Source organism: Stylophora pistillata, chromosome 3, assembly GCF_964205215.1.
Source record: "Stylophora pistillata chromosome 3, jaStyPist1.2, whole genome shotgun sequence".
In the NCBI taxonomy this organism is placed as follows: Eukaryota; Metazoa; Cnidaria; class Anthozoa; order Scleractinia; family Pocilloporidae; genus Stylophora; species Stylophora pistillata.
Window position 1 is genome coordinate 42,568,465 of NC_142521.1, and position 13,542 is coordinate 42,582,006.

The following is a 13,542-nucleotide window of genomic DNA, read 5'->3' on the forward strand; positions in this document are numbered from 1 at the left end:
TCGAATTATGCCAAAAATTATGCTAGCATAATCTATAAATGCCTACTTGCTCCCCTCTCCCGCAGACAATTCACGGGGAATCACGGCCACTCCCCTTTCTATATGCGCGCGCATGCGAAAATTCAAATGTCAAAACAAGTTTATCTAAAAAATAGGTGTTCCTTCATCACTAGCATAGCTTCAAAGCTTCAAAACCACCAAATTATCAACGAGCTCCTTTCTGTTACGATGAATTTTGAAACAGTGACGATTCCTTGTCCTTTTAAAAGACTTGTTGAAGGAAGAACTGTGGAGGACCTGCGCATTGTTAGCGAACGTTGGTTTATGTCTGATCTGGTCATGACAGTTGATACAAAAACGGGAGAACTTTTACAAGATAGTGAAGAGGATTTAGGCAGTCTGGTGTACAAAATGCTTCCTATGGAGGATAAAAATACGCTCATTTCAGGCTCTAGGGCACCTTTTTCAGCATGGCAGGTTTGTCCATCGGCCAGGCAGCACAAAGACGGATATCAACTTGATACTCCAATTCAAAACTTGGATGTTCAAGGAACAAATAAAGCCGTAACTTTCCGAAAATGTCCACAATTTTTCACGCCACCACGCTGCTCTTTAAGGACGAACGAGGACCCGGTCGACCAGAACAACTACATTGAGCGCGACTGTAATGTCAAAGATATAGGAGCGAAAAGTGTCTCGCTGGACTGGAGCAAAAACACGGATGGTGGAGTTTGCGGAAGGTTTCATAGAAACACTCAATCAGCCTTGTCTCCTGCCCACACTGACTTCCAATTCTGCCATTCCTATCACAGTACTTTCTACATGAAGAGTTATCGAGAACAGATTACCGACGAAAGAATCAAGAAACACATTCAGAGACAGTTGATCGTGAAGAATAGGAATATTCCCGTATTACGCAAACCATGGAAGAAAGCTAATGAAGCAAAAAGTATAAGCACTCTAAAATCCTCCTCGTTCTTCAGATTTCGTATGAAGGGAAAAAATGCTTATGTAGACAATATCTTGAAAGTTGGGCCTTGTCCGAAACGACCAGATCAAAGTACGTCTATAAAAGCAACTCTACATTGCAATACTGCGGCTCTAAACCGAGGTAAAATCAAAGCGAAACCAAACGCAAAGTTGACAGCCGAAGAGAAATTCAATGAGGGTAAGGAATTGAAATCTGTTACCACTTTAGAATTTCAACAGATTGCTCCGGTGCGCAAAGAGAATGTTGCTTCAGAGCCAATTAATGAAGTATATAAGAAAGATGGAATTAAAATAGAATGTACAGCAGGAAAATTGAAGACAGTCCAACTCCAACTACAAAGTTCGACAGATTCACCTCGGCTTGTACTTAAAGGTCGTAGCATCAGTCAGAGCTCAAGGGTAAGAAGAGTTTACACAAAAACCTTTGCTTTTGGTCATATGCTCTATTTTCTGAGCTCTCTTTCAATGATTTGGTGTGTGACGTCTTTTGTTTTTTAAAGACGAGAGTTAAAAGTGTTGGGACGAAGCCTGCAGCGCAGTGGAACCGAGATAGCTCTGATATGCCTGTAAGTATAACATTTTGCCTGTAAAAGTAAGTCGCATAACAAATATCCGTCAAGGAGGATTTTTCTCAGATAGGAAATAATATGTTGGTCTGTCACACGCGAAGAAATTTAATCTCAGGATTTACCTCCCACATAAACTTTTTACCAATGCGCGAAGCCTTAGCGCACACATTTGTACGACTTTCAGGACTACTTTAAAATTCACCACCATTTTATTTTACCAGCCGAACGAAAAAATTTTCAAATTAAACTTTAGAATTTATTCTTTTTCCTTGTCTTGTGTTCATCAAAAGTTCACAGACATTTTTTTTAATAGGTGAGTGACATATCAAAACGTGAGGCAAAACTAGTTTGCTAAAAAGTCCGAACTAGCCGAGAAAAGGAAACAAACAAATAAATCAGGAACCAAATCATTTACAGACATTTTTTGTAATGGTTAATTTTTTCACTTCCATCAACCCTAACATCTTATGTAAGTTTTTCATCAGATATCGATTGAAAGATATAATCCAAATCATTGTTCTTTTCTTCTCAAATGTATCCACAGTATGACATGAAAATCACTAGAAAAACAGCATTTAGAGGGAAGGAATTTCTTCGAATCATATCACCTAAACCGCTCATTTGTAACCAAACAGTAAGCCACATGTCCAGTGACTATGGTGAATCACCAAGTTTTTCTCTAGAAAAGAGCATGGAAGTTAGTCCCACAAGAAGCCCAATCTCCTCAATTTCTGGCACAAGCCTACGCAGCCAAAGTATTGCTGATGTGTTGATGAAGAGAGGGCGGCAAGTGGTCTTTCCCAAGAACAGCAAGTTCCAGGCTTGTATAACTCCATCCAACCATTCCAGTAGTAGTGTAGCCTCTCAAATTAGACATCAGAGGACAGACACACCCAAAGATACTGAGAAAGATGTAATTGAAGAGAATAATCATAATACACACCAAGTCTCAAGTTCATCCTCCTCGAAGTCTTCATTTCCCAAAATTGGACCTTTCATTTTTGGTTAAATTAATCAAAAATGTGAATTGCTTGTCTTTCTACAGTATGAAAAAAACTTTATTAACTTTGTTTAACTTTGTTAACTTTTATTAACTTTGCACTAGTATCACAGAGGTCAGTGGTTTGAATCCCGTACAGGCCTGATTTTTTTCAGGTCTGATTTTCGCTATTGCATAAATAGCACTCTCTACTGCGAGGATCGTGCATCAGACGTATCTACAACCGCAGTTCAAAATATATGAACTTCATATATTCATTGTAACCAAAATAACTTTATTAACTTTGTCAACACTCCCAAAGGGGGGGGGGGGGGGAGCTTTTCAAAACTTGAATAGCTTTGTATGAAAATTAAAATTTTGACAATAGCCACTGAGCAGAAATTTACTTTGAAGGACTTATCACTGCAAATAATCATTTCGTGCATGTTTTGGTCCCTTTTAAAGGGCTCAGAGCCCATCAAAATGACCTCCTACCCATAGTATGTTACACTTATGCATTATCACATTGGAGTTTTAATATATTAAATAACATTCAGCTCATATATGCATGCCCTTCTGGAGAAAAATTGGATATACATTACATGCTTTTGTTACGAACATGACACCGTGAAAGTGTGTTTTACACAGATAAAGTTTAAGGCAAATTTAGTCTTCTAATGAAAAATGGCTGATGCCCTTGCTTCACAAAAAATGTTTATGGTATAGACACTTGGTCATCAATTGATAAAATAATTATTTTGTTCATTTTAGTTTACTTATAAGTGTGGTCCAAAATCACAATCAGTGTTACTAGGCAGGAACGTGTATGGGATTGTGTGTGAACTTCAAATTAAAAAATATAAATTCTTAACTTTTACAAAATTAATACTTCTTCAGTGTTTAACTTATGTTCTGTCTTCAAATCAGTATCAATTTCACAGTTTTGATCCATTAAGATTCCAGTTATATTCACTATAGGTAATATTTATTGAACTGTCACTATCTGCAACTTCCAACAAACTGTTTAGTTTCTGCTGTTCATCTTTGCCCAGATGATGAGAAATCCAGCTAAATTTATCAAACAAAGAAAAAGAAAAGAAATGAAAATTGTGCAAGGTCTACACTCCAAATTTACATTTGTTACCAAAAATAAAGTACCTTATACCTCAAACATTCTCTTTCTGTTGAACCAAAATCTGTCTTGTACCATAGAAATATTCTTGAGAGGGTTACCTTAAGAATTAAATTACAAATGATTAGAAGATACATTGAAAATAGAGTGGATCTATTGGATGACTCCCATTTCAGATACATTTGTCCAAAATCAGTTTGTTTTCTTGACATGTCCAGATAACAGGTTCTAAAACCACCTTCTGGCATGAGACCTGAGAGAGTACCAAAGAGAGCCAGATAACTGAATTCTCAGTATAATTACTATGCTGTAAAAATGTTGTTTTTGTGTGTTCTAAGAATAAAATAGAGTAAAACAGAATAAAAAAGAATAAAATAGAATAAAAAATAGAATAAAAAATAGAATAAAAAAGAAATAAAAAATAGAATAAAAAAGAATAAAACAGCATACCAGGCACAGCTTCAACCTTCTGATAAACAAAGAAAATTTTCCAGCTAGAAATTCTTCTCTTCGATACCTGAATCCCGTCGCAAAATTCCAACACAGGCATAATCTATATCAGAGCTGTCTTTCCCTTTAAGGATTGGTATCTTTGAAAACCTGGCAAAACTTTTTGCTTCAGAACATACACCCTCTTGTTTGAATTTACAATGCTCATCCTTTAGGGTGGGTGTGGCTAACTTCTGACAGTAAAGAGATATCAAAATAATCTTGTTGTACCTTGTTATTATCAACGTGAACTTCTTGAGAACAAAAGTTCTTTGCTGCTGCATCAAGTCCTCGTTCAAGGTTTTCTCCTGAGAATACTCTGATAGCAGGACAAGACTGCAATATTCACACAAAAATCTGTTACATTTTGAAACTAGAAGGCTTTGAAAAATTGTATTATATAAATAATGCAAATATCATCCACTACTTGGTGTAATGAATATTTTGAAATGAATCAATAATCATAAAATCATACCTTTGCACCACAAACCAAAGCAAAATGTATCCTGGGATCGACTTCTTTGACAGTGAACTCAAGGCGAGAATCATCTTCTGTGAATAAGGACTTTCCATCTGCTGGGTGTGGTCTGTTACCTGAACAAGAGAGAAAATGGGGCATTCCAAGACTGGTACTATAGGGAGTCTTTGCAATATTTAGACAACCTGGCCCAGTTCAGCTTTTCAGCTGGTCTAAATGGGGGCTTGTACAAACAACAACAAGGCCAGATTACAATACCATGAGCTACATTCCATACCCATTTCCAGAGGTACACGGGTTCTTTTATGTTCCTTGCTAACCAGTCGAGAAGATTCAGGAGACAAGGTCTTTGGTTTATCATCCTCATTTCAATTAATCGTAAATATTTTGGTCTCAAAATAGGAGCTTCACCATCTAACTCAGCTGGGTATTAAATAAATGAATTTAATTCTAAATTGAGTAAATTCAGTCTTTGCTTGTGCTGTGTACCTGTGCACCTGAGATTGAAAAAGACAGAAGGCTGCTCTTTAGCCTGGTGGTCCACATTGCCACAGCATCTGTTGGTTATCTAGGAAAATTGTTACTCTCCTTCCATGGGATCCTAGTTCATCCCTGGTTACTCCCCTACACGTATACTCCTGGGACCCTCTGGGTGCATGAGGACGGGCACTGAGGGTAAACAATTTTACCCAAGAACACAAGCCAAGACCCTCAATTAACCAGAGGTCTTGACCTGGCATCCATCTCCCTCTCTCCACCATCTTAAGGAAAGAGGAAAATTGCTAATTTACAATTTCTCCCCAGCATTGTGAGATAGGAGAAAACTGCAAGGTCTGGTATGTAAAGTCATCCATCCATACCTCTAAGAATTCCATGTTCAATGTCATCAAGAGAAAATTTCTGGCCACCAATGTCATATGATGTTTTTCTCCAAAAACTCTTGATCTCCAGCACTGAATTAGGTAACCCACTCTTGCACATTGCTAAGCCATGAATTGTTAATGAATTATAAATATCTATAAATTATTAAGGATCTTGTTATTGGTTACACTGTTGAATCCACCTAACTTAACTCAATAACCTGAAAATCATTGCACTTATAATCATCATGCTCAACTTCAATTTGCATCACAATTTATAAAAGGAAGGTGTCTTGCAAGAAAAACAGAGATGAAAGCTACAGGCAAGAGTACCATGTAACCCCAGATATTGATTATGCATAGAGTGTTGCAAAGAAACCTTTATATTTAGTCGTTATGAAATGGAATGCATAATTAATGTATGAGGTTATATGGAACTCTCTCCCTGCTACGAAAGAGGAGAAGCCAAATAATTTGACATGATATAGGTTTTTAAGTTAAATTTTGGTGAAGATGTGTTCTCACAATGAATTGGCCAATTTAGAACCCCCTCTCGCACCACCGCAAGGTCCCTAACAGACCAAGGTTATTTCCCACACCTGTCCCCGGCTCTGGTCCTGCTTCGGGACACCTACCCTCACACCCAACAATGGCACACATTGAAGTTGTTCAAGTTTGTGCTTGTTAAAACAGGGAGCAATCAAATCACACAGTGAAAGGATACTTAAAAAGAAGGCTATCTTCTCCGCCCCATCTAAACTTTCCAGATTCACTGTTTTCAGTGCTTGAGTTCCTTCCACATACTCCTTAAACAAAGCGCTGTCTTTCAACGCATTGTAATCAACTGCCCGGCCTTCATTTGTTATAAAACTCCCCTCAATCTTTAACATAAGCTTCTGAAGTTGCTTAGAGAGTTCAACCGCAGAAACTTCTGATTTCTGCGTTTGTCCGCCGGCGTTCAAGATTTCTTCACCTATCATGGCCGACATGTTGGGTTCGATGGGTAGACTGGGCACTAACATGAAACAAAGAATCAAGATGGCGACCGCTAGTAACTCGGTCGAAATAGATCCTGTGTTTATCAAGGCTTTGAAGCTTCTTCACTCAAAGCACCCTGATTCTCTGGATCAGCTTCGTACCCTTAGAGATGAATTCGTCAGACAGCACAGCCAGCAAGCTCCCACGTCTTCCAAGGTACGAAATACAAGCACAAACCTTAATGTTATTTCTCATATTCCTGCGAGCTGAAAGCAAACAGGATCGAACATGTCTTCGGTTGGAAAGCCAAAATTATCTGGGTATTCTGGTTGTCAGCAGGCTAGACACTTTCAAACCTAAGGAAGCTATTAATGCAAGTGCGAAACAAGTGCTATTAAAGCAAAACAACGTCGGCGATAATGGTCAATGAATTATTAATGTTAAAACAAAGTAAACAATTTTTCTCATTTTATTGATGTAGTATTGCTAATTTCGTGCTACCGTGAACAATTAACAGCTCATTTCAAAAAATAGAACAAATTAAACTGTCCTTGTCTTTCACGTGATTGAATGAAAATCGAATCACATGAATATCATCATTCAATGTCACTGAATGATTCAGTGAGTGTAATTTTGGTAAAACATCTATCAGCTGTCTACATGTTTTACAAGAGCAAGAGCTTGCTTTGTGACCTGGCCCGCCTCGATTAGCACTGCTATCTGCGGAGCCAGGGGAATAAGGATTTATTGTTATTGATAAATAAACGTGCTTGCTAAACAATTTGGGGGAATACTTTACAAAGGGATCTCGGCGTGGTAAATGTCATGATTGTAACAAATTTCTAACAGGACCCCACTGTGCCAGTTGCAGAAATACATACTTTCACTGTATCACTCTGGCGTTGTCAGCTTGGGCCAAAATATTTCAATCATGGTACACAAGCATAAAAGTGTATTCCATGCATGCTGTTTGGATTTAAAATGAATATACCTCGACTATAATTATATACTCAGAAAAATTTATCTTTTCTGTCATTGGCAAAGTTTTTAGCTGATAAACTGAACCAGGTAACAAAATTGTCTTTATGACCTTAATTAAGTGCAACTAACAGCACTGGGGGAAACAAACCAATAGAATGGTGGGTGCAAGGCACAATTATAATGACTAGCCTTAAAGAACCAGTTTTACCATGATTTTCCTTTTTTGTCAACAAGGAGAAACCTAAAGAAGTTAAATTGGGACTTCACACTGAGAGGAGACCAAGTGCAATAGTTTCAACTGCTGAAGTGAAAGCCAAATTGACCGAGAAGAAACAAGAGTCTGAACCAAAGCAGAGTAATCCATCTGTTAAAGCAGAGCCAACCAAGAGTTTTCCTATTGAAGAAGCCAATGTTGAAACATTGGAAGTTGGCTCGAGCATGATTGAAACTGTAGAGCTAAGTTCAAGCTCCTTCATGGATCAGAGTTCATCAAAGAAAGCCAAGCTTCAATTTGATGTGGAGGATGTTCTAGATGAGGGAGATTTAGAATCTCCGACGGCTTTGCAACCTGTGGTTGATGACCTAATGATTGACTGGGGATCTGTTTGCAGTATTTGTTGTAGGTTAGTTTTTCTTTTAATTAATTTGAATTGATTGTCATTGTTAGCTCTAAAACTGTCCCTCTGTCAGCCAGTGAGTCATTAAGAAGTTTGTCTGTCTATCCATCCATCCATCAGTCAGTTGGTAATTCAGTCTGTTTGGTAAAGCATCTGACTGTTGTTCTATTCATCCATCTTTTAGTCAGTTTACCTTCCATTTGTTGAATCTTTGGCAGCAATAAAAAAAAAATGATCAAGATGAATCTTTGTTTTCATATAACACTGTTTGTGACTGAAGAACTCAAAACCCAAGTGGTTGGTGCTATTTGGCAGTTATCAAGTATACCTGCCTATTTACAGAATGCTGCATAAAACTAATATTTGAAGAAGAGTTCTTGGATCATGTTTACTGTAGGTGCTCTTGACTGATATATCATTTGAGAGTTGGTCGATAGTGAGTGATATCAACCAACTATTGACAGTGCCTTGTTGACCAAGTGTCAACCAACATACTGTCAGAGTATCAACTGACTCTCGACCAACTCTCGACCAACTCTCAACCGATACGTTGACCAGTATGTCAGTTGAGAGCACCTATAGTAAACATGATCTGAATTTTTATACAAATGATGAATGAATCGAGACATAATATTTGTGCAGCTGTCACTTATAAAAAGCAGAACCAGGCAGTGTGAATGGGTTTACTTGTGAGTTGGAAACTTGGCCATGGTTTCAAATTGTTCAATTGCTACTGTCAGTTAAAAAAAAAAAACATAATTAATTTACTACATGAATGTACTACTAAATGTTGTTTTTCTTTGTGTTCAGAGATGAGAGCAAAATTCTTGGGAATCAGTTGGTAGAATGTCATGAATGTCATTCACTGTATCACCAGGTAAAGGTCACTGCAACAACAGAGGATATTCAGTTACTAATAAATGAAGAAGTCAAATTAATTCAATTAGACATTAACACTATGCCATTCTCAGTAATTTTAACTGTTTTCTTATCAATATTGATATCCGTTTTTTTTTTTTTTTTTACAGAGGTGCCATGAACCACGTGTTATGGACAGTGAAGTCAATGATCCACGGCACGTGTGGTATTGCGCACAATGTGTGAGGAGAATGAGAGAGATGGTACGTCTCATCTATGATAATTTTGTTACCAAATCTTTTGTCTGAGTTTTTTCACCAGTTTTTGCTTCTCACATTGTGTAACATTTGCTTAGTAAAGAAGTTAAAATCGTTAGCAAAGTTGTTGGATGGTAAATTCAAGAAGCTTTTTCACTCTCAAGATGTCATTTATTTCATAATTCTTCCTGTTGTCTACCATCTAATTCTTATGATGCTAGTTCAGGGAATTTGGTATTGGATCAACTAACAATTCCCTTATTGATATTTTTGTGTATTCTCATCACTTATCTGCTTGATCTTGTCTTGATATTGTAAGGAGAAATTCTGTCTTGGTCACCCATGGGAGTTAAGGGTAATGGTTGCCATCACAGAGAACATTCCATTTCAAGAATTCTCTCAGCAGGGTGATCACGTCATGTCTCTTTGATACTCCTGATACAATATTAATTAAAAAAATCAAACAAATCTCTTCTATGTAATATACTTTGTTGTAATCATGGCCAAATTTCACAGTACTTCATACTTTATTATTTTATCAATTATTTATTATTTTATCAATTATTTATTATTTTATCAATTATTTATTATTTTATCAATTATTATTATTTTATCAAATTATCTCTGCAGGCAAGCAGTGCATCTCCTAAATCACGACAGACAGAGTCTGCTACATTCAGTAAACCACAGACTTCCTCTCACAGACCTATTCCTTTGGCTCCCTTCAAGAGACCTTCTATTAATGATACTAAGGTAAACAAACAATTTATTTTGCTATTAATGATACTAAGGTAAACAAACAATGTATACTTCAATGCACTTTTATGTAAAAACAATTTGGTTTTTGGGAGTGAGTTTTTTTTCAGTAATTCCAGCACTATGCCAGTGCATGTCTCACATTGTAAGGGTGAAGTTGGTTTTTAATGTTTTGTTTCAGCCTGTTTCTTCTCCCACTATGCACCAGTCGTTTGCCATTCCAGCTCTGAGCACAGCCTCATCATCATCAGCTGGGGCCAGCAAGCTATCTGTAAGCAGTGGGGCAACTTCTTCACAGAATGTTGCTGCAATGCAGCATTCTGCATTAAAAAGACTACAGATGGTCAAGAAAAAGGCACAACAGCGTGTGTTAAACCATCAACAGATTCGCATACCCCGGAGATAACTTGATGTGTTGTCTAATTTGGTCTATAATCAAATTACTTGGTCAGGGGTTAACAGTTTGGTTTGAGTGTCGATCTTTCAATCTTTTCCAGAAGTATTCTTTTCCTTGATGAGTACGAGTCTCAGTTGTAAATTAAAACAATCTTATCTGTTTGAGCAAAAATTTTGATCATGTTCACTTACAACTGACAACTTTTAGGGCCTTTGAAGTTTGTAGCAATCAGGGGTTTTGTGTTTCCATATGTCAACTAGATTGGCTGAGGAAAACAAAAACAGAACACCTGAAGGAAACAATTAACTATTGCCACTACAAAATCAACATACCAGGTAGGCGGGTTGCAAAAATGTATTAGGAAGGATGGTGGGGGACTGCATAATACAGGTTTGACTGTATCCCACTGATGGTCCAGGGGAGACTCTTGGAGATTTGGTTAGAATTCCACCCTTGTTCAGGGCAAAGTTGTTAGGATGCATAAGTTTAGGGTTAGTCAGGATCACTGCCACGTATTTGGTATTTTTTGAGTAGACACCAAAATGATGAACTCAAGGTGAATGATGTAAATCGGTTTATTTGTGTGAGACCCAAGAATTTCATTTTCAAACGACCTCATTTACAACAGAGACAATGTTCCCAGAGGAATTTTTTTAATTTGATTACAAAGTTTGTCAACTTTATATGAACATATATAAATGACTATTGAAATATGTCTGCACTCTTCTCATGATTATTTCTGTGTAGCTGGCTTATTTTGAAAGGCTGTCCATACTTACATTACATGCAAATAAGAAAGACCAAAAATAATTCGCATTTTCCCTGAAGATTTTAAGAAATTAAAGAAAATGTTATTTGTGTTCTGTGAGTGTAGCAAGCACTCCTTAAACCAGAAACATGAGCTGTTGCTGGCTTATTTTGAAAGGCTGTCCATACTTACATTAGATGTAAATCTATTAGACCAAAAATAATGTGTTTCCTTTGAAGATTTTAGGAAATTAAACAAAAACGTTTTTTGTGGCCAGTGAGTGTCAAAGTACAACGCGCACCACAAAAAGGGCATGTTTTTTGTCGCATGTGTACCTTGCACTCTTGCCTTATTTCTTGCAGGCTTAATTCTTTGCTAGTTGTGCTTTCTTCCCCTTTTGTACACAGAATGAAACAGTACTTGCACTTCATTAGGACTAATATACATACCCACCAAGGTTAATTTTGAGTTATTGGCACTTGCAAAAACAGACAAAAGTGTTTACGTTGTTTTTACGGGAGTATGAAGGTAAGAATAGGTCTAGTGCACAACTTTGATTAGGAATTTTTTTCCATAAAGCATAAGTACTAGTAAAACATTCTGGTGAGCCACCTTAAACCTCATGAAAATCAATAATTAAAAGCATTGTGATAATTTAGTCTAATTTTGAATAACTTCTAACTTGCACATACTCACAGACCACTACTGAAAGAACGTTCTGAAATCAAAAGTCTGTAGTACTTAAAATAAAAACAGCTTACTTGTGAAAGATATATGGATGGAATCACAGTTATACAACTATTCTGTAATTAAGTTACTACCGAGTACTGTACAATTGAACAAAATTAGACAGTAGTAAAAAAAATAATGATTGGAGACTTTTGGCCATGAAGTACTTTCCCTCCAAGCAACTCAATTTATGAACAAGTAATTTTCTTCTCCATGCTGAATTGTGACAGCTATTAAATTCTCCAGTAAACAGGTGAAAATTGAACCAAAATCAGCTTCATTGAAAATGCATAGTGTAGATTGTATTATCAAATTGTCAACTCTATGATCGAAACAAATGATAAATGGATACAGTAATTTTGATACTTTGTCTGAATGTGATAAATATCACATTTTCACGGACAGCAAGGCTTGCACGGATGGGAATACACATTAATTTTATAAAAGACCGTTCTGGTAACTTCAAATTTCTTTGGAAATCATCCAAAAAATTTTGTACCGAAAACAATTTCCAACTTTTCCTAGATTTGTGCTTGCTGTGTAAAGTACTCATTTTAACTCAGAGTTCCTAGGACCTTACATACAATTGCAGTCATATGTTTTGTTGCACAATGTACCATGACTCAACAAATCTTGTCCAATTTCCATTCACAAGCTTGTGGTTGCCTTTCTCTATTTTGATTTTCTATTCAGTATTTCCTAAATTAGTACAACAACCATAAGTTATCATTGATAAAATCTACCTGTGTATACACCGAATGCAAATATGGCATCCAATTTTAATTGCCATTGTTCTAGACTGACTAGCCTCGTCTTCACGTGGAAACACATGAAACACGTGGATTATTACATGTGTGAGAGGCTAGTCAGTCCAGAACAATGGCAATTCAAATTGGATGCCATATTTGCATTCGGTGTATGTAATGAGATAATTACCCCCACTGTAAGTCTTGAGAGGGTACCCCACCCTTAAAGTGACTGTATTCAAGGCCTAAAACCTCTCCCCTCCTGCTACAAAAATCTATTGCTTCTGAAGAATCTGCCCAAAAAATATACCTAAATTGACCTCTCCAAGATCTGATGTAACATCAATTTGTTCAAAATTAAAACTACAACTTCTAAAACTAGTTGGAGCTCAGTAAAACTCAAATAGATTGCTGGCCATGTGTAAGAGCTTCCTAAAACAAGTAATCTTGAATAACAATATAAATCTACTATAACTTACAATGACAACCACAAGAACTTTCCCTTGAAGGAGCCACACCACAGTTTGTGACTTCTGAAAAATATCACTACAAAAATCACCAAAATATGGAATGGTCTCGAATTTATGTATCATGACCACACCCAGTTTTGTGAATTAAGTGCAACCAACAAAATCAGAGAGCAACATTATTTCCACAGGGGAGGTTGCATATAGAAGTTGTACCTGGGCTGAATTAGAAAACGTCTGGAAATGTCTAGCTTCAATTTACAATTGAATCCACCCCTTCCCACTGGCTAAAAACATGGTCAGGAGGAATCTGTGTAGAGTAGCAAGAGAAAGTGGGAGTGCTAACAGAACAAAAATTTAACCTCATTCCATAGCAAAATGATAACTAAAGTTACAATTTTGAAAGTTAATCGTTTTGCAATCCACATTGATTTTTTTTTCCAACCTCAATCACTCTCATTTATCTTTGGCATTTGCCAGGAATGGCGGGCAATTATTTCCCGGTTCCTTC

At 36.8% G+C, this 13,542-nt stretch overlaps 3 protein-coding genes across 3 annotated transcripts; 2 read left to right on the plus strand and 1 right to left on the minus strand.

Annotated features, from left to right (window-relative positions):
- Positions 1-116: 116 nt before the first annotated feature.
- On the plus strand, positions 117-2,595 carry LOC148736191 (uncharacterized). Its single transcript, XM_088753043.1, has 2 exons — positions 117-1,479; positions 2,104-2,595. The coding sequence occupies exons 1-2, from the start codon at positions 127-129 to the stop codon at positions 2,566-2,568; spliced, it is 1,818 nt and encodes a 605-aa protein (XP_088609169.1). The 5' UTR covers positions 117-126; the 3' UTR covers positions 2,569-2,595.
- A 624-nt stretch (positions 2,596-3,219) lies between these two features.
- LOC111331754 (uncharacterized) lies at positions 3,220-6,537 on the minus strand. The gene is made up of 6 exons (XM_022936928.2): positions 6,222-6,537; positions 5,498-5,653; positions 4,635-4,753; positions 4,391-4,495; positions 3,704-3,771; positions 3,220-3,606 (listed from the first exon to the last, which is right to left on the minus strand). The coding sequence occupies exons 1-6, from the start codon at positions 6,517-6,519 to the stop codon at positions 3,474-3,476; spliced, it is 879 nt and encodes a 292-aa protein (XP_022792663.2). The 5' UTR covers positions 6,520-6,537; the 3' UTR covers positions 3,220-3,473.
- Positions 6,485-10,493, plus strand: LOC111331725 (integrator complex subunit 12). The gene is made up of 6 exons (XM_022936893.2): positions 6,485-6,691; positions 7,691-8,079; positions 8,884-8,950; positions 9,102-9,194; positions 9,819-9,941; positions 10,126-10,493. The coding sequence occupies exons 1-6, from the start codon at positions 6,485-6,487 to the stop codon at positions 10,348-10,350; spliced, it is 1,104 nt and encodes a 367-aa protein (XP_022792628.2). The 3' UTR covers positions 10,351-10,493.
- Positions 10,494-13,542: the final 3,049 nt, after the last annotated feature.